At 42.5% G+C, this 20,157-nt stretch overlaps 1 protein-coding gene across 1 annotated transcript in view; it reads right to left on the reverse strand.

Annotated features, from left to right (window-relative positions):
• LOC143983624 (uncharacterized) overlaps positions 1-20,157 on the reverse strand; it is a 167,492-nt gene that overhangs the window by 7,679 nt on the left and 139,656 nt on the right. The window contains exons 15-17 of the mRNA XM_077483587.1: positions 18,038-18,074; positions 7,042-7,223; positions 1,387-1,499 (exon numbers count right to left, since the gene is read on the reverse strand). Of these exons, the coding sequence (XP_077339713.1) occupies positions 1,387-1,499; positions 7,042-7,223; positions 18,038-18,074 (332 nt within the window). The remainder of the gene's footprint in view (positions 1-1,386; positions 1,500-7,041; positions 7,224-18,037; positions 18,075-20,157) is intronic.

The following is a 20,157-nucleotide window of genomic DNA, read 5'->3' on the forward strand; positions in this document are numbered from 1 at the left end:
CTGCCCTGAGTTGCTTACCACTCAGAGTAGTCCAAAAATTTAGCTAGGGCTTCACTGAGGAAGGGCAGATTTAAGGAAATTGATTTAACCAAAATAAGCCAAAATGTGATCCAATCATGGATGTGGCTCTTTCAAAACAATGTGGAAAATGTTAAAAAAAAAAATTATGGGATTACATTATTAACTATGCTTCTAAGCACTTGTACACAGTCGGACATTCCGACGGAAAATGTCCGATCGGACTGCGTTGTCGGATAATCCGACCGTGTGTGGGCTTCATCGGACTGTTTCCGTCGGAATATCCGGTCGACAAAGTTTTAGAGCTGGGCTATAAAATTTTCTGACAACATGATCCAATCGGACATTGTTTGTAGTGAATTTGTAGAGAATTCCGATCGGACAAAGTGCCACACATGCTCAGATCAAATTTCTAGACCAAAGCTATTGGCTACTAGCCTGAACGTAGTCCCGTCGTAACAAAATAACGTCATCACGTTCTGAACGATCAGATTTTCTGACAATTTTGTCCGACCGTGTACATTTTCCGTCGGAATGTCCGACTGTGTACAAGGGCTTAGAAGCATAGTTAATAATGTAATCCCATAATTTTTTTTTTTTTAACATTTTCCACATTGTTTTGAAAGAGCCACTCCATGATTGGATCACATTTTGGCTTATTTTGGTTAAATCAATTTCCTTAAATCTGCCCTTCCTCAGTGAAGCCCTAGCTACATTTTTGGACTACTCTGAGTGGTAAGCAACTCAGGGCAGAAGCTGAGGTTGTAAATCAACTGCTGCCCCTGGAGATGATGAATTAAATACATATTTTAGCTTGTCTGAAACCAAGAGATGGGTAAATAATTCAAAAAATAAATCTGTTCTACTGACAGCTTGTCCCAGGCATCCTCTGCTATTTGAAGTAGATAAAATAAAAAGAAAAGCATCCAAACTGGCCCTTTCCTTTAAAAAAAAGCCTGGTATGCATCAATAGCATTGCTATTTTGATAGAAGGGACATATTTCCCCTTGTGTTTTCTCTTGAGTCCCCACCTGATGATAAAGGGAATATGAGCAAGGGGACCATCTGCTTCTTTAAGCATGAACGGTTTAGGCTGGCATTGTTAAGGGGATAAAAAGGTCTTGCAGGCAGTGTAGTTATATGAAAGAGGCCTGAAAACAGTTCTGGGTGATGGACAACACCAGTTTTGGACAAAATCCGTCGGACAAAATCCGATGGATTTGGTTGTCGGAATGTCCGACCGTGTGTACAAGGGCTAAGGGTCTGACAAACCAGTCAACATCAACAAATGTAAAATGTGCGTATACCACATCCTACAAGAAAAGCTTACTTATCCTTAACCATTTCCAGCCAAAAGCATCTACTTACAAAAAGAGTTTCTTTGTTTGCCTTTGAGTCTTGAAACACTTCAAGATCTACTATTATATCCTTCGAAATCTTTTTCCCAAATAGGCACTTTATACATTTATGTTTTAGTAGACCTGTCAGAAAAAAAATAATAACTTAGATACAAATGTTTTGCAGTCAGAGGTTATATAGCATTACAATACTGTCCATAAGTTTGGTTGCACCATATGGCTTTCCCAAACAATTCAGTGAACTCCAATGTCATTTGAGATAATTGTGTAGTACATGGATCATTTATTAATACATTTCATTCTAAGAAACCTTTTGGCCTGTTGGAAAAGTGATTAATGAAAAATAAAAATAATACTTTTGTTACACGTCTTTGAAAAAGAATAAAAATTTGTGTAAATTACAAAAAGCAAACTAATACAATAGCTGTCAGTGGAGATTTGTCCATGCCCACTATTTAGTATAAATAGGGAAATTCTAACTGTATATAGCTAAAGTAAAGTGTTTGTAAAAGGCCATGGTGTTCAAAAACAGCGGAGCATGCTTGATTTTGATACGTCATCTCTGCTGTTTTTGAAGCACAGCTGGACACCACAGTGATTCCATGCACATGGATTTGTAAGCTGCAAGAATTTGCTGTTTTTATCGTTTTTTTTTTTTTTATAAAACTGTGACATACTTCACTATGGAAGCCCTTTCTATGTAATTTTTTACACCAACCATTGGGCAAATCCCTTCAAATCGTTTTGTTCCTGGCAACATGCTGAAGTGATCTGAATTCACTTTGGTGTGTGTAATGAAGGTCGGTTAAACGCTGGGATCAACATTGGGATCATGCACAACTCCTGCTAAATATACCCATATGTGCTTTATGACTACCTGTAATAGGGGTCATGGAAGTCTGGCGAGTAGGATGTGTGATAGGTGATGGTGGTGGAAGATATTTCAGTTAAATGTACCTACTGTTCAGCAGGGATTTGAATATTGTGTACAGTATCTGAAGATTTTGATACATTGTTTGAATATTCACTATTTGCACTACTTGAACTTATTTTGTGTTTGGACTTTTTATATGCATATTATTATATTATCATGTTGGTGCTCAGTTGAAATCACTTTTTTACGTTTGCACTTTATTAGGGAAAGAGTGCGGTTTAATCAAGAAGTTTACATACCCTGGCAGAATTTATAATTTCTTGGCCATTTTTCAGAGAATATGAATGATAACACAAACTTTTTTTTCACTCATGTTAGTATTTGGCTAAAGCCATTTATTATCAACCGTGTTTACTCTTTAAATCATAATCACAACAGAAACTACCCAAATGACTCTGATCAAAAGTTTACACACCCCAGTTCTTAATACAGTGTATTGCCCCCTTTAACACCAATGGCAGCTTGAAGTCTTTTTTTGTTATTTGTGGATGAGATTTTTTATCTTCTCAGTTGGTAAAGCTGCCCATTCCTCTTGGCAAAAAGCCTCCAGTTCCTGTAAATTCTTGGGCGGTCTTGCATGAACTGCATGTTTGAGATCTTCCCAGAGTGACTCAATGATATTGAGGTCAGGAGACTCAGATGGCCACTCCAGAACCTTAAATTTATTCTGCTAATGCCAATGACAGGTCGACTTGGCCTTGTGTTTTGGATCATTGTCATGTTGGAATGTCCAAGTAGGCCCCATGCGCAGCTTCCTGGCTGATGAATGCAAATATTCCTCCAGTATTTGTTAATAACATGCTGCATTCATCTTGCCATCAATGTTGACCAAATTCCCTGTGCCTTTGTAGCTCACACATCCCCAAAACATCAACAATCCACCTCCCAGTTTCACAGTAGGAATGGTGTATCTTTCATCATAGGCCTTGTTGACTCCTCTCTAAATAAAGTGTTTATAGTTGTGGCCAAAAAGCTCAATTTTGGTCTACTCACTCAAAATGACTTTGTGCCAGAAGGTTTGAAGCTTGTCTCTGTGCTGTTGTCATTAAAAAGGTCCACTCATTGGTGGCGCTGTTGGTCTCTTAGATTGCAGTACCAGTGTCCATCAGCGGGTGTCTTCTAACACCCAGGGCCTGTAATAAGAGGACTAACCTTCTGGTGGCACTGTTGGATCCTTGGGCTGTAGTACCGGTGTCCACCAGCGGGTGTACTCTGGCAGTGTGGAGCAGACGGCACCTTCTGCGCTCAGCTGTTACGTGAGGTTAATCACTGGCAGTCTTATAAATACCCGGCAAGCCCTCACATGCTTGCCTTGGTATCGCTCTCTCCATGTGCCTTGACCTTGTTGTCTGCACTCTGACCTTGAGCCTGCATCAGACCCGACCTGACCTCTCCCGATCCTGAGCCCATCCTGGACCTGTCCCTCTTGTTTCCTGTTACCTTAGGATCCCTGCTCTGCAGCCCATCCATCCGTCCTCTTCCTCTCCTGCTGGTTCCCCATCCTTACCCATTTACTGATTCCCCTGTGTATGACCTCAGCCTGGCTTTTGTTTACGACTCTGGTATTTCCCATTTATTGTATATATTACTTGTTGTTTGTGGTTGGTAGTGCACTGTTTGTTTTCACTTTGTTTTCACGTATTATAACACTATTGTTACTTCACCTGCATGCGTTTTGGGTTTCCTCTGTGCAGTCCACACAGTCTGGTCTACTAATTCCCTGATAACTGTTTGGCGTATTGCAGGCATGTGGTGTTTGCGTAGTAATGGCTTTCTTCTGGCGATTCGACCATGTAGCACACCTTTCTTCAAGTGCCTCCTTATTGTGCATCTTAAAACAGCCACATCACGTTTTCAGAGACTCCTGTATTTCACCTGAAGTTATTTGTGGGCTTTTCTTTGCATTCCAAACAAATTTTGCTGGCAGTTGTAGCTGAAATTTTAGTTGGTATACCTGACCGTGGTTTGGTTTCAACAGAACCCCTAATTTTCCACTTCTTAATTAATTAGAGTTTTAACACTGCTGATTGGCATTCTCAAATCCTTGGATAACTTTTAATATCCCTTTCCTGTTTTATACAGTTCAACTACTTTTTCCTGCAGATCCCTTGAAAATTATTTTGCTTTCCCCATGACTCAGAATCCAGAAACATCAGTGCATCACTGGATGAAAGATGCAAGGGTCTGTCAGGAGTCCAGAAACTCATTGACCTTTTATACACATACACTAAATACAAGCAAACAGATCATAGGTGAGGATGGTTACCTTTATTAGCCATTCAAACCCCTTTGTGTCAACTTGTGTGCATGTTATCAGGCCAAAATCACCAGGGTATGTAAACTTTTGATCAGGGTCATTAGGGTAGTCTGTTGGCATTATGATTTAAGAGTAAACACAGTTGATTGATAATAAATGGCTTCAGCCAAACACTAACCAAGAGTGAAAGAAATGTTTTTGTGTTATCATTCATATCATCTGAAAAATGACCAAGAAATCATAAATTCTGCCAGGGTATGTAAACTTATGAGCCCAACTGTATACTTTAAAAAAGTACCTACCTTCCATTGCTCTCAGCTGCCTCCAAATTTCCAAATTCCCTTTTCTTTTGGCTGTTGTGATCGGACTCCCTGTTGGAGGGTGGCTATGTTCATTCTGCATGGTCCCCACCTTTATCTTGCTCACTCCCATGATGGGAAAGAGACTATGGGATTTGTAGTATGTACACAGAGTTTACACTTAGGTGGAGCTAATGCTTAATTTTGGATGTTCTGGAGGGTAGAATGTCATTTGTCTCTCTTATAGTAGCAGCATAAAAAAGTACTTTTTAACTGTAAGCTGAACTACAGACAATTCAGTTTTCTTATAATCAGTGATACCATTGGTACCAGTGATTCCATTGGTATAACCAGTGTATACTGCGAGGCAAATAAGGCGTTTGCCTTCAGTGGCATTTTTTTGGGGGGGAGGGGCGCTGCCCCCCCTCAGCAGAAGGTCTTAGGCAGCTCTTTAACCACTTCCTATCCTTTTAGTGGTGGTACTGAGATGATGGCTGCAGTTGCAGGTATCATCCCAGTATCATTTTTTTTTAAATCCGGTGGTCGTCACTCTTGTAATAGCAATCAGAGTGGCTTACTAGCTGTTTGATTGTTATTACAAGCAGCGGGAGGGAACATCCCCCCTCCTGCTGTCTTCCGCTGCTCTCTCAGGCTCTTCTGTCCTGCCAGATGACCTGAGCAACTAGCCGGCATGTCCATCGGCTGGCCGGACAGCCAAGCAAAAGTAGTATCAGTTTTGATCGGCTGTTCGTAACAGTAAACTGGAAGCAATGACATAATCTTGATCTTGGTGTTTTGAGTGCTTTTAAGTGCAGAGGAGGGATTTGGGGTCTTATAGACAGCAATATAAGTGATAAAAAGAAATAAAGCAACAGTGTCAAAAAAATTAATTAATAATTTAAAAACATTTTTTTAAGTGCCTCTGTCCTGTGCTCGCATGCAAAGGCGAATGCACGTGTCACTCCCACACACACACACTAACAGCAATTGTTCCACACATGTAAAGTATCACCACGGACATCAGATCATGGGCAGTAATTCTGTATATGACATTTGGATGAATCATGTCTCAGGGTCTGATGAGGAAGCGGCAGCTGTACACTGTGAATGGCTGCAGCTTCCCCATCAGACCCTGAGACAAGAACCGTATACTGTGGCTGGGGTGGGACAAATTTAGATTGGCGATTTTAGTCTTGCGATTTTAGTCTTGCCTAGGGCAGCACAAAACCAAAATACACCACTGGGTATAAGCACTGAAAGAACTGTTCTGTTATTGACAATTTAGGAGTGTGAATTTGAAAGTGTTACTAAACCCAGGACCCCAAATTCACTATATCTGGTCTCCCATAGTACACAGAGCATAGAAATGTAATTATTTTAGTAAATATAAACTGCTAAATACCCTTTCTCAGCAATATATAGCAGTCTTGTGACTTATATCAGTGTCTGGTTAAAGCTCGCAGGAGGAGTTTTCGTTCTCTTCTGACTATCCTATGAGACTGCAGGACCCCTGACCATCTTTCTGCATGGTGCTGATAGAAGGATGCATGTGATCAGCACAGGGCCAAAGAAAGAAAAAACTTTCTAGCAACACACACCAAACTGTGCAAAGTGACTCCAAAGGCTCTGTAATATCAGGGGATGGGTTGGGGACAGTGGAACAAGGGGAGAATCAGAGATGACAGGATCAAATAGCCTTTTTACACAATGCTGAGGATTAGTCCCATAGGTTCCACAGTGAGTATAACAAGCATGCTTTACTGCATATACAGACTGATTTTTTGTGGGTTTAGTAAAACTTTAAAGATGTTTGATTAATTAATGTAATTCTCCTATTTTGTTAACATGGCATTGTTGTTGGTAGGAGAGCCAGAAAAATGGGCTGTCCCTGAGCACAGCAGAGAGGCAGCCCAGTAAGTATTGTATGGCATAGGTTTGTCCACATTTTCCAACTTTTGCATTATTGCCATTACTATATATCTTGTTCACAATATAATCCCAGCAATAGCTACATTTCTATAATGGCTCAATAGACAACTAGTTATTTGGACAAAATCCAAGCCTAAACTTGGGTGCACAACCTATGAATAAGCACCTTAAACAGGGCTCCACTTAAAGGTTGAATTAATTACAGACGCACAAGCAAGGCACAACATTCTCAAAAATAGAACTTACTTTGCACTTTGCTTTTCAACATCTCCCGTGCCTTTGAATGAACTTCATGTGGCGACATCGGCAGTGGACACACATCAGCTAGCAGCAGTTCACTAGTTTGATTTAAGTACCATACAATCCAATCTTCTGAATATAGTTTAGGTATGACCGTTAGTATTTCCTTATTTTTTTCTTTTAAAATCCTGAAAAATGAATGCGTTCCCATAAATAAAAAGTTCTAATACTAAAATAGTAAGGGAGCAAAGATAGAGAGATTTTAACGGTGCAACACATACTATGTATTATAACATGAATTTTAAACACAAGATAATTAAAACGTAAAATATTTATTTAAATCAAAGTTAAAATTCATTTCCATGCATTGGATGAAATATACAAATAATGACAAGTCTTTGGTGGTCATAGAAAATGTACTGAACAACTGTATTTGTCTTAGACACACATTAACCCGACATGTTTCGCAAATAATTTTGCTTCCTCAGGGGATGTGTGAATGTTCCAATATATAAGGTTCTTCAAACACTGAAAAGATGGTTAGACAGTGATTTGATCCACCTCACCAAGTTGCCCGTTACCATGATGGGCCACAGAGGGCAAAAAGACCAGCCAAAACGAATAAAAACAAGCAGATTTTTTATGGAAATCACAAAAAGATATGGACGGCATGAAATTGAAAGAGTTCCGTAGGAAATGGCACGTGAATGTTTAATCACATCCAAAATTTTTTTAGAAGCCAAAGGTCATATCCCTAGGCGATGTGCATGGCTAAAAAAAAAAAGTGTCAAAAATTGTAAAAAAGACAAGAGACAGATTGGGACAAGTCCTTTATTAAAAAATAAAAATGTCCCTTGATGTAAGCCCCCGTGGCATCAGAGGGGGGCGGGGTCACTCGTTTACGTCACCGGGTGGCCCCACCCTCAGTTATATAAGAACTGTCACAGAGAAGATGCGACACTCGACGGGAGCCTCCTAGTTCTTATATAACTGAGGGCAGGGCCACCCGGTGATGTAAAACGAGTGACCCCGCCCCCTCTGATGCCCCCGTGGCTTCCCTGTGGTGTCAGAGGGGGGCGGGGTCACCCGTTTACGTCACAGGGTGGCCCCACCCTTAGTTATACAAGAACTGTCTAGGGAGACCCCATGCAATTGTTTTTTCAAATTTTGGTTTGGGGTCCCCCTTAATATTAATACCAGACCCAAAGGGCCTGGTAATGGACTGGGGGGGGGACCCCATGCTGTTTTTTTCAATTAGTTTTATCTATATTGGTGAGACCCGACAATTCATTACAGCCGCGATCAGTTTTAAATTACATTTTTTCCTTTAGAAATGTCATTTTGCTGTGGTACTGTTCTAAACACAGGAAAAATGCTCCACGTTGCAGGCATACTATAGACCTACCCAGGCACGATATTTAAAGAAATATTTCATTTCATTTTAATTGTTTCACTTTAAGCATTAAAAAATAAATCACAGCTGCCGATAAAACAGCCGTTTAACCACTTGCCGACCGCCGCACGACGATATACGTCGGCAGAATGGCACGGGCAGGCATATTGGCGTATATATAAGTCCCTGCCTGCCCGCGGGTGGGGGGCCCGATCGGGCCCCCCCCCGGTGCCTGCGGCGGTCGGCATTCGTTCGGGAGAGATCAGGGATGAGGGGACGGCCATTCATTCATGGCCACCCCCTCGCGATCGCTCCCGACGAATGAAAATCCTCGGTGACATCACTTCCCCTCCTGTATTGTAAACACAGGCAGAGGAAGTGATGTAATCTCTCCTCGTGTCGGTCTTTTTCGTTCCGGCACGGAGGAGAGAGGATCGGTGAGTTGCACCTAACACTACACTAACAGTAGAACACGCCAGGCACACTTTTCACCCCCCCGATCACCCCCCAATCACCCCCCCAATCACCCCTGCCCCCCCAGTCACAGTGACACCAAGTGCATTTTTTATTTATTTATTTATTTATTTATTTATTTTTTTTGCATTGGTGTCATTTGTGACTGTAATAACTGTTAGGGCAGTTAGGGTTAGCCCCCTTTAGCTCTAGGGTGCCCCCCTAACCCCCCCAATAAAGGTTTAACCCCGTGATCACCCCCCGTCGCCAGTGTCACTAATAAGCGATTTTTTTCTGATCGCTGTATTAGTGTCACAGGTGACGCTAGTTAGGCAGGTAAGTATTTAGGTTCGCCGCAGCTTTTTATAGCGTCAGGGACCCCCATATACTACCGCATAGCCCCCTGATTGCCCCCCAGTTAACCCTTTCACCAGTGATCACCATATAACTGTTACAGGTGACGCTGGTTGGTTAGTTATTTTTTTTTTGTTTCAGGGCACCCGCCATTTATTACCTAATAAAGGTTTAACCCCCTGATCACCCGGCGGGTGAAATAAGTTTGATGGTCAGATAAGGCCTGCGTCGCCCCAGCGTCAGGTTAGTGCCAGTACCGCTAACACCCACGCGCAAAGCATACACCTCCCTTAGTAATATAGTATCTGATCAGATCTATATTAGCGTTGCCTTCATTTTAGGTTTCCCAAAACGCATTGTTAGCGGGATCAGCCCAGATACCCGCTAGCACCTGCGTTTAGCCCCTCCGCCAAGCCCAGCCCAGCCCACCCAAGTGCAGTATCGATCGATCACTGTCACTTACAAAACACAACACACATAACTGCAGCGTTCGCAGAGTCAGGCTTGATCCCTGCGATCGCTAACAGTTTTTTTTGTAGCGTTTTGAAACAGTCGCTGACAGGCTAGGTGCTTTTTTACCTGTGAGTCTCACTAGTGTACCCCTAAATTTAGAGCCCAAAATGGCAAAGCGAAGGTACACTAGTGAAGAGGCCTACACGTTTCTGAGCATGACAGATAGTGAAGAGGACGTCACTCATCTGTCAGATTCAGGCTCAGAATACGATCCTGTAGAGGACAGCGGCTCCATGACAGATAGCTCTGACGACGGAGATGAGGCCGCTGCTAAGAACAGGTGTGCCCAATCCCGTATGTATTCTGTTGTTGAGGTGCAGGAACCGCAGGTCACTTGTATGGAGCAGAGACGTACTAGAGCCGCTCATCCTTCTGGTGAACTGGCAAGCACCAGCGGCCTAGTACACCCTGGACGTACATCCAGCACTGCAGTAACACGTGGTGACGTGGCGAGTCCCATAAGTGCAGTTCAAGCTGGCGAGGTGGCAAGCACAAGTAGTGTCCCGCTGCCACCAAGAAGAAGACAAAGACAGGCCCGTCGTACCCATAGTGCCCTTCCTGCAGAATTCGCCAATCCTATTTGGGTGCCCACATCTTCTGCAGAACCCGTACTTCCCCCATTCACTGGCCAACCTGGCATTAACGTGGAAACAGTTGATTTTAAGACACTTGACTTTTACTCACTGTTTTTCACCGAAGATCTCTATAGATCTATTGTGGACCAAACCAATTTGTACGCTGCTCAACACATCGCCACTATTCCCCAGTCCGCCCTTGCCAAACAATGGAAACCAGTTACGGTTTCCGAATTTAAAATCTTTCTGGGCCTCCCCTCAACATGGGCATAACCAAAAAGAGTGAGTTGCGGTCATATTGGTCCACTGACCCAATTCACCATATGCGCGTGTTCTCTGCTTCCATGTCCAGGGCACGATACGAGATGATTTTGCGGTTCATGCACTTCAGCGACAATGAACTCTGTCGTCCTCGTGGAGACCCTGAATACGATCGGCTCTACAAAATTCGGCCCCTCATAAACCACTTCAACCAACGTTTTGCAGACATGTTTACTCCCCATCAAGTTGTCTGCGTTGATGAGTCCCTGATTAAGTTTTCTGGTCGCTTGTCATTCAAACAATACGTCCCCAACAAGCGTTCCAGATACGGGGTCAAGATGTATAAGCTCTGTGACAGGGCCACAGGCTATACACGTAGTTTCATGGTTTATGAGGGTAGAGATAGTCACGTAGAGCCGGAGAACTGCCCTGATTACATAGGAAGCGCTGGCAAGATAGTGTGGGACATGGTGTCACCCTTATTCGGAAAGGGGTACCACTTGTACGTGGACAATTATTACACAAGCGTGCCACTGTTTAGTCACTTGTTTGATCAGCAGATTGGAGCATGTGGCACCGTGCGACCTAATCGCCGGGGCTTTCCCCAGCGGCTTGTAGAGTCCCCTCTTAGGCTGGGGGAGAGAGCCTGCTTGCGCAGTAATAATTTGCTCGCTATGAAGTGGAGGGATAATAAGAATGTTTTCGTTCTTACCTCCCTTCATGCAGACACGACGGTCCAAATTCCTACGGCGACTGGTATTGTGGAGAAACCCCTCTGTGTCCACAAATATAACCTTAACATGGGAGGGGTGGACCTCAATGACCAGTTGTTGGCGCCGTATCTAGTTGCCCGTAAGGCCAGACGCTGGTACAAAAAAGTGTCTGTTTATTTATTCCAATTGGCTATACTGAATGCTTATGTACTACACAAAGCTTCAGGACGGACTGGATCCTTCCTCAAATTCCAGGAGGATATCGTCAGAGCCCTTCTGTATCCAGACGGTGCTCCACCTCACCTTCCCCTACCAGATGCAGTAAGCCGGCTGCATGAGAGGCATTATCTTTATGTCCTCCCGAGTACCCCTACCCAACGAGCCCCCCAAAGAAAATGTCGTGTCTGCAGAAAGCGCGGATTTAGGCGTGACACCCGTTATTGTTGTCCCCGCTGTCCTGACAATCCTGGTCTTTGCATTGGTGAATGTTTTGAACGCTACCATGAACTAGTTGAGTATTAGCGTAGGGTACAGCATTGCACAGGCTAGGCACACGTTCACAGGGTCTCCCAAGATGCCATCGCATTTTGAGAGACCCAAACCGCTGGAACCGTTACAACAGAAGTGTTAAAGTTACATAAAAAAGTGTTTAAAAAAAAAAAAAAAAGTAAAAAAAACAAAAAACCAAAAAAAATATAAAATAAAAAAACCAAAAATAGTTGTCGTTTTATTGTTCTCTCTCTCTCTATTCTCTCTCTATTGTTCTGCTCCTTTGTACTGTATTCTATTCTGCAATGTTTTATTGTTAACCATTTTTTGTTTTCAGGTACGCCATTCAGCTGTAGCGTGGATTTATTTATCTTGACAGCAACAGCGTTTGCTCCCACGATACGTAAAGCCACGACTCCAGCGCTGTCGGAGGTGATTTCACCACCACAGTTAAAAAAAGAGCATATATGCCGAAGCATGGGGGCATAAGGGGTGGAGGAGCGATCTGCTCCTACCTTTTGCGGGAGGATGCCCCCATGCTTCGGCATATATATATTTTAGGCACAGATTGTGTTAAATGTGTTATTTTTTGCGATTTTTTTTGTATTTGCTTTGCAGGTATGGTAAGTCCTACTGTTATACTGTAATGTTACTTTGTTTTATTGTTAACCATCATTTGCTTAGCAGGTACGCCATTCTGCTGCAGAGCGGATTTATTTATCTTGACAGCAACAGCGTTTGCTCCCATGATACATAAAGCCGCGACTCCAGCACTGTCGGGGGTGATTTCACCACCACAGTTAAAAAAGAGCATATATGCCGAAGCATGGGGGCATAAGGGGTGGAGGAGCGATCTGCTCCTACCTTTTGCGGGAGGATGCCCCCATGCTTCGGCATATATAAATGGTGCATGTATGCCCACCATTAGAAAGTGGGTGGATGAAGGGTGGTATCTAATGGTGGGCATACCCACCGATCAATATTTTTTTTTCGTTCAGCCCACAGGCTGCATGAAAAAAAAATTACAATATATGCCCAACCAGTTCCAGCAACATACTGGTATGTTGCGGGACTTTGAGTGCTTATACCAGAATGATGCCTGCAGGTTTAGGTATCATCTTGGTATCATTCTTTTCAGCCAGCGGTCGGCTTTTATGTAAAAGCAATCCTAGCGGCTAATTAGCCTCTAGACTACTTTTACAAGCAGTGGGAGGGAATGTCCCCCCCCCCCGCACCATCTTCCATGGTTTTCTCAGGCTCTCCTGTCCCAACAGGGAACCTGAGAATGCAGCCGGTGGTTCCGCCAGCTGACCATAGAGCTGATCAGAGACCAGAATGGCTCCAATCATCTCTATGGCCTAAGACACCGGAAGCTACAAACATTTCATGACTTAGATTTTGCGGGATGTAAACAGCGCCATTGGGAAATTGGGAAAGCATTTTATCACACCGATCTTGGTGTGGTCAGATGCTTTGAGGACAGAGGAGAGATCTAGGGTCTGATAGACCCTAATTTTTTAAAAAAAGAGTACCTGTCACTATCTATTGCAATCATAGGGGATATTTACATTCCCTGAGATAACAATAAAAATCATAAAAAAATATATATAAATGAAAGGAACAGTTTAAAAATAAAATAAAAAAGCAAAATAAATAATAAAAAAAAAAATTAATAAAAAAAAACACCCCTGTACCCCCCTGCTAAGGCGCAACGTGGAACGCAAGCGTTGGTCTAGTGGCATATGTAAACAGCAATTGCACCATGCATGTGAGGTATCACCACGAAGGTCAGATCGAGGGTACTAATTTTAGCAGTAGACCTCCTCCGTAAATCTAAAGTGGTCACCTGTAAAGGCATTTAAAGGCTTTTAAAAATGTACGTAGTTTGTCGCCGCTGCACGTTTCTGCGCAATTTTAAAGCATGTCATGTTTGGTATCCATGTACTCGGCCTAAGATCATATTTTTTATTTCATCAAACATTTGGGCAATATAGTGATTTTTAGTGCATTAAAATAAAAAAAAGTGTGTTTTTTCCCCAAAAAATGCGTTTGAAAAATCGCTGCGCAAATACCGTGTGAAAAAAAAAAATGAAACACCCACCATTTTAATCGGTAGGGCTTTTGCTTTAAAAAAACACTTCATGTTTGGGGGTTCAAAGTAATTTTCTTGCAAAAAAAAATATTTTTTCATGTAAACAAAAAGTGTCAGAAAGGGCTTTTTCTTCAAGTGGTTAGAAGAGTGGGTGATGTGTGACATAAGCTTCTAAATGTTGTGCATAAAATGCCAGGACAGTTCAAAACCCCCCCAAATGACCCCATTTTAGAAAGTAGACACCCCAAGCTATTTGCTGAGAGGCATGTCGAGTCCATGGAATATTTTATATTTTGACAAAAGTTGTGGAAAAAATACATTATTATTATTATTTTTTTTTTTTTTGCACAAAGTTGTCATTAAATGATATATTGCTCAAACATGCCATGGTTATATGTAAAATTACACCCCAAAATACATTCTGTTGCTTCTCCTGAGTACGGGGATACCACAAGTGTGAGACCTTTTGGGAGCCTAACCGCGTACGGTACCCCAAAATCCAAGCACCACCTTCAGGATTTCTAAGGGTGTAAATTTTAGATTTCATTCCTCACTGCCTATCACAGTTTCGGAGGCCATGGAATGCCCAGATAGCACAAAATCCCCCCAAGTGACCCCATTTTGGAAAGGAGACACCCCAAGCTATTTGCCGAGAGGTATGGTTAGTATTTTGCAGACCTTCATTTTTGTCACAAAGTTTTGAAAATTGAAAAAAAGAAAAAAAATATACATAATTTTTTTTTTCTTCATTTTCAAAAACAAATGAGAGCTGCAAAATACTCACCATGCCTCTCAGAAAATAGCTTGGGGTGTCTACTTTCCAAAATGGGGTCATTTTGGGGGGTTTTGTGCTATTTTGGCATTTTATGGCCTTCAAAACTGTGATAGGTAGTGAGGTGTAAAATCAAAAATTTACACCCTTAGAAATCCTGAAGGCGGTTCTTGGTTTTCGGGGCCCCGTACGCGACTAGGCTCCCAAAAAGTCCCACACATGTGGTATCCCCGTACTCAGGAGAAGCAGCAGAATTTATTTTGGGGTGTCATTTCACATATGCCCCTGGCATGTGTGAGCAATATATCATTTAGTGACAACTTTGTGAAAAAAAAATAAAAAAAAATAAAAGTTTGTAATTTTCCCGCAACTTGTGGCAAAATATAAAATATTCCATGGACTCAACATGCCTCTCAGCAAATAGCTTGGGGTGTCTACTTTCTAAAATGGGGTCATTTGTGGGGGTTTTGTGCCATCTTGGCATTTTATGGCCTTCAAAACTGTGATAGGTAGTGAGGCGTGAAATCAAAAATGTACGCCCTTAGAAAGCCTGAAGGCGGTTCTTGGCTTTCGGGGCCCCGTACGCAGCTAGGCTCCCAAAAAATCCCACACATGTGGTATCCCCGTACTCAGGAGAAGCAGCAGAATTTATTTTGGGGTGTCATTTTACATATGCCCATGGCATGCGTGAGCAATATATCATTTAGTGACAACTTTGTGAAAAAAAAAAAAAAAAAAAAAAAGTTTGTAATTTTCCCGCAAGTTGCGGCAAAATATAAAATATTCCATGAACTCAACATGCCTCTCAGAAAATAGCTTGGGGTGTCTACTTTCTAAAATGGGGTCATTTGTGGGGGTTTTGTGCCATCTTGGCATTTTATGGCCTTCAAAACTGTAATAGGTAGTGAGGCGTGAAATCAAAAATTTACGCCCTTAGAAAGCCTGAAGGCGGTTCTTGGCTTTCGGGGCCCCGTACGCAGCTAGGCTCCCAAAAAGTCCCACATATGTGGTATCCCCGTACTCAGGAGAAGCAGCAGAATTTATTTTGGGGTGTCATTTCACATATGCCCATGGCATGCGTGAGCAATATATCATTTAGTGACAACTTTGTGAAAAAAAATTAAAAAAAATAAAAAGTTTGTAATTTTCCCGCAACTTGCGGCAAAATATAAAATATTCCATGGACTCAACATGCCTCTCAGCAAATAGCTTGGGGTGTCTACTTTCTAAAATGGGGTCATTTGGGGGGGGTTTTGTGCCATCTTGGCATTTTATGGCCTTCAAAACTGTAATAGGTAGTGAGGCGTGAAATTAAAAATTTACGCCCTTAGAAAGCCTGAAGGCGGTGCTTGGTTTTCGGGGCCCCGTACGCGGCTAGGCTCCCAAAAAGTCCCACATATGTGGTATCCCCGTACTCAGGAGAAGCAGCAGAATTTATTTTGGGGTGTAATTTCACATATGCCCATAGCATGTGTGAGCAATATATCATTTAGTGACAACTTTGTGAAAAATGTATAAAGTTTGTAATTTTCCCGCAACTTGTGGCAAAATATAAAATATTCCATGGACTCAACATGCCTCTCAGCAAATAGCTTGGGGTGTCTACTTTCGAAAATGGGGTCATTTGTGGGGGTTTTGTGCCATCTTGGCATTTTATGGCCTTCAAAACTGTGATAGGTAGTGAGGAGTAAAATGACATATGTATGCCCTTAGAAATCCTGAAGGCGGTGCTTGGCTTTCGGGGCCCCGTACGCGGCTAGGCTTCCAAAAAGTCGACCACATGTGGTATCCCCGTACTCAGGAGAAGCAGCAGAATGTATTTTGGGGTACAATTCCACATATAACCATGGCATGTGTGAGCAATATATCATTTAGTGACAACTTTGTGTAAAAAAAAAAAAAATTTTTTTTTTTGTCATTATTCAATCGCTTGCGGCAAAAAAATAAAATATTCAATGGGCTCAACATGCCTCTTATCAATTTCCTTAGGGTGTCTACTTTCCAAAATGGGGTCATTTGGGGGGGTTTTGTACTGCCCTGCCATTTTAGCACCTCAAGAAATGAGATAGGCAGTCATAAACTAAAAGCTGCGTAAATTCCAGAAAATGTACCTTAGTTTGTAGATGTGACAACTTTTGCGCAAACCAATAAATATACAATTATTGACTTTTTTTTTACCAAAGACATGTGGCTGAATGCATTTTGGCCTAAATGTATGACTAAAATTGAGTTTATTGGATTTTTCTAATAACAAAAAGTAGAAAATATCATTTTTTTTCAAAATTTGCGGTCTTTTTACGTTTATATCGCAAAAAATAAAAATCGCAGAGTCAGTCAAATACCTTTAAAAGAAAGCTCTATTTGTGGGAAGAAAAGGACGCAAATTTCGTTTGGGTACAACATTGCATGACCGCGCAATTACCAGTTAAAGCAGCGCAGTGCCAAAGTGTAAAAAGACCTCTGGTCATTTACCAGCAAAATGGTCCGGTCTGAAAGTGGTTAAAAAAAAATATTGCATTGATACATGTCCCCTGGGGCAGGACCTAGGTCCCCAAACCCTTTTTTTATGACTTGCATATAAGCCTTTAAAATTAGCCCTTTTGATTTTTCATGCTAGTGTCCCATAGACTTTAAGCGTGTTCCGGTGGTTTTCGAATTTGCTGTGAACACTTATGCCGCATACACACGGGCGGACTGTATGGCCAACTTAGTCGGTCGAAACACATTTCAGCGGACAGTCCGCTCGCGTGTGGGCTTCAGCAGACTTTTTCAGCGTGCAGTCTGGCGTACTAAGTATTTCGGAATTTTCGAAATACTGTCCATCATACTTTGGTTTCAGCGGACAATCCGTTCCTCAGTAGGCTAGTTCGACGGACTAAGTATGGCGCATGCTCAGAAAGGATTTACACGGCGGAAGGTTGCATTGCTGTGTATTGGACTTCCTATTTCTAGTCCCGTCGTACGTGCTGTATTCGTCATCGCGCAAGCTTTCGACGGACTGTTTGTTCATCCGTGTGTGGTCAAGTCCGTTCATTCGAAAGTAGGACGGACTGTCCGTCAGATTGTCTGACGGACTAAGTTGGCCATACAGTCCGCCCGTGTGTACGCGGCTTTACGTTCAACTCGAACATCGGGCTTACCTTTCACAATGACTGACTGGATTTTTTATTATTTATTTTTTATTCATTTGCTCTAATAGTGCAGAAGTGTCAGGCTACAAGACCACCCTATCTCCTGATCAGTGCTGATAATAGACACTGTAGCAGATTGTCATATGTAGCAATGTCCAAATCTGACCAATGGATTGAAAACTAGGTGTGCATTATTCTGCAGCGTTTTAATGCTTGTGGTCAAAGGGACATTTTTGTCAACCAAGTTTCTACTTACCCGGAATGCTGACAGAATCGGATTATCATTTTAAAATCTGTAATATAAGATAATATTTAATTGTCACTTTTTTTCTACAAAAAAGGTATATACAGGAAAAATTTTAAAACATTGCTTCAAATAGTTTGACACTTGTGATGTGTTGAGTAATCATGTCATTCTCATAATGGGCTCGATGTTTGCAAGTAATATAATCTATTCAAACTTCTCTTGAGATCAGGCCATACAGGTCACATACTACTGAGCAGGTTATGCTCCTTCTCTACATACAGTTTGTGACACAGAGTAAACCTGATCAGATCATTTTTGCTGTCTTATAGATATATAGGCTGCTCATAAAGATGTTGATAAAGCGCATGCGTGGAAAACATGTAAGCCACGGCAACTCCTAGCTTGCAGTTCACCACCATACACGGGGGGGTTCCTGTTTCTGGAGTGGTGTTGACATCATCTCACGCGCACCTGGTCCAGTGGCTACGCTCGACTTTCCCGGCTCCATCCTCCAGCGGCGGCTGACACATTACACCCCACACAGCTTGGTATAGCGTTGTTTGATCATTGCGGTCAGTTGAAGCATTCACCGCAGCCAGCCAGTGTCTCCCTGCTCATACTGTATCCCTCTTGATCCTTGCAGTACCTGACCACCTGTCAGTGGCAAGAGGCTGTCCATCACCCCCCTTTCTCCCACGAGGCTCAGGGCTCAAGTCCTGCGGGAACGGAGTTCCTGTACTTTTTCCACAACAGGAACTCAGTTCCCGTTAGCAGCCGCGTTCTGCAAGACTTTGAAGTATGCAAGCTGTGTGGTAGGTGTTACACCAGCAGCCGCCAATACAGCTCACAATAGTAAGTGCCGCACACCAGGGGTGGACTGACCATTCAGGCATTGCTGGTAGGGGGCCCCATGACAGCTTCCTCTTCGATCTACCTGTCAATCACAGCTAGCTGATGGGTAGATCAGGTCCCTACTGCTAAGGGATTGTATTTAGACAGACCTCTTGTGATGCGCTCCTCCCTGCCGGCCGCTCCTGATTTTCTGTCTCCTCATCTCCCCCCTCCCAGTCTCCTGCATACTTGCTCTGTGTGTCCCGCTGAATCCCCCTCCTCCTCCATCTTCAGTGCCATATGATGAGAGAGCCCAGAGGAGGAGCACAGCTATTCTGCTCACAGGACATGCAGAGAGAGAGGTGAGCTGAGGGAGGAACATCAGTATGGGGTGGTAAGTTGAGCACAATACCTGGCAAAGTTTAATGCCAGGAGGGAAGTTTATGTGGAAATATGTGAAGGGTTGGAATAGCAGCGAGTGTGTGTTGGAGCCCTGCAGAGTTTGCAGCCCCCCAACGTAACGTATATCTCCTAAGCAGGAACACATCACTATCTCCCTAAGCATTCTGTCCAGATAATGTGCAGTTAATTTATGACCTTTCCATTTAACCCTGTGTTATCCAAACTCTGTTCAATGAAAAGTGTAAAATCACCACATAAACACTCTATATACAAAATAACATTGCCCAATAAAGATCAGAACACGATGTTCACATTTGCATGAAAGCAAATGGAAGCAAATTCAGGGAATTACCGTATTTATCGAGGATTGTTTTTTTTTATGTACTAACAGTTAAGCTTCATACACACAATACGAAAATTGGATGAAAAATACCACTTTTGAAGTGTTTATGCATATGAGCATATCTTTTTTTTGGTAGGGGAGTGGATCTTGGGTGGGAGTTCCCACACTTTTTTCCCCAGGACTCGACCCCTGACCAGGCTATTACCGTTCCCCACACGGCTTAGGATGATTTCTCTCCACGTTTGACCAGCGAGCCTTCTGGAAAACGTTAACTCCTTCTCATCCAGACATCATTGTGGTACCGCTCGTTTTTAATACAATGTATTTACATAGCCACATACTTTTTACCATTTTCTGCCGTCTATACCAGCACTAACAGTCCTTTTGTAGTTGCTGGTTAATTGTCTACAGTGCAATAATCTAACTTTGAATTAGTCCATGGTTCACATATTTTTTGACTCCTACCCATAGAGCGCTGCTTTTTTGTTTTTTAATTCTCGTTTCCCATTGCTTCAACGGCTGGCGGCTGCACTGGGTATTAGTTTTATCCACA

This window comes from Lithobates pipiens, unplaced genomic scaffold (genome assembly GCF_037356315.1).
Source record: "Lithobates pipiens isolate NorthernLeopardFrog02 unplaced genomic scaffold, aLitPip1_a1.2 Scaffold_1, whole genome shotgun sequence".
In the NCBI taxonomy this organism is placed as follows: Eukaryota; Metazoa; Chordata; class Amphibia; order Anura; family Ranidae; genus Lithobates; species Lithobates pipiens.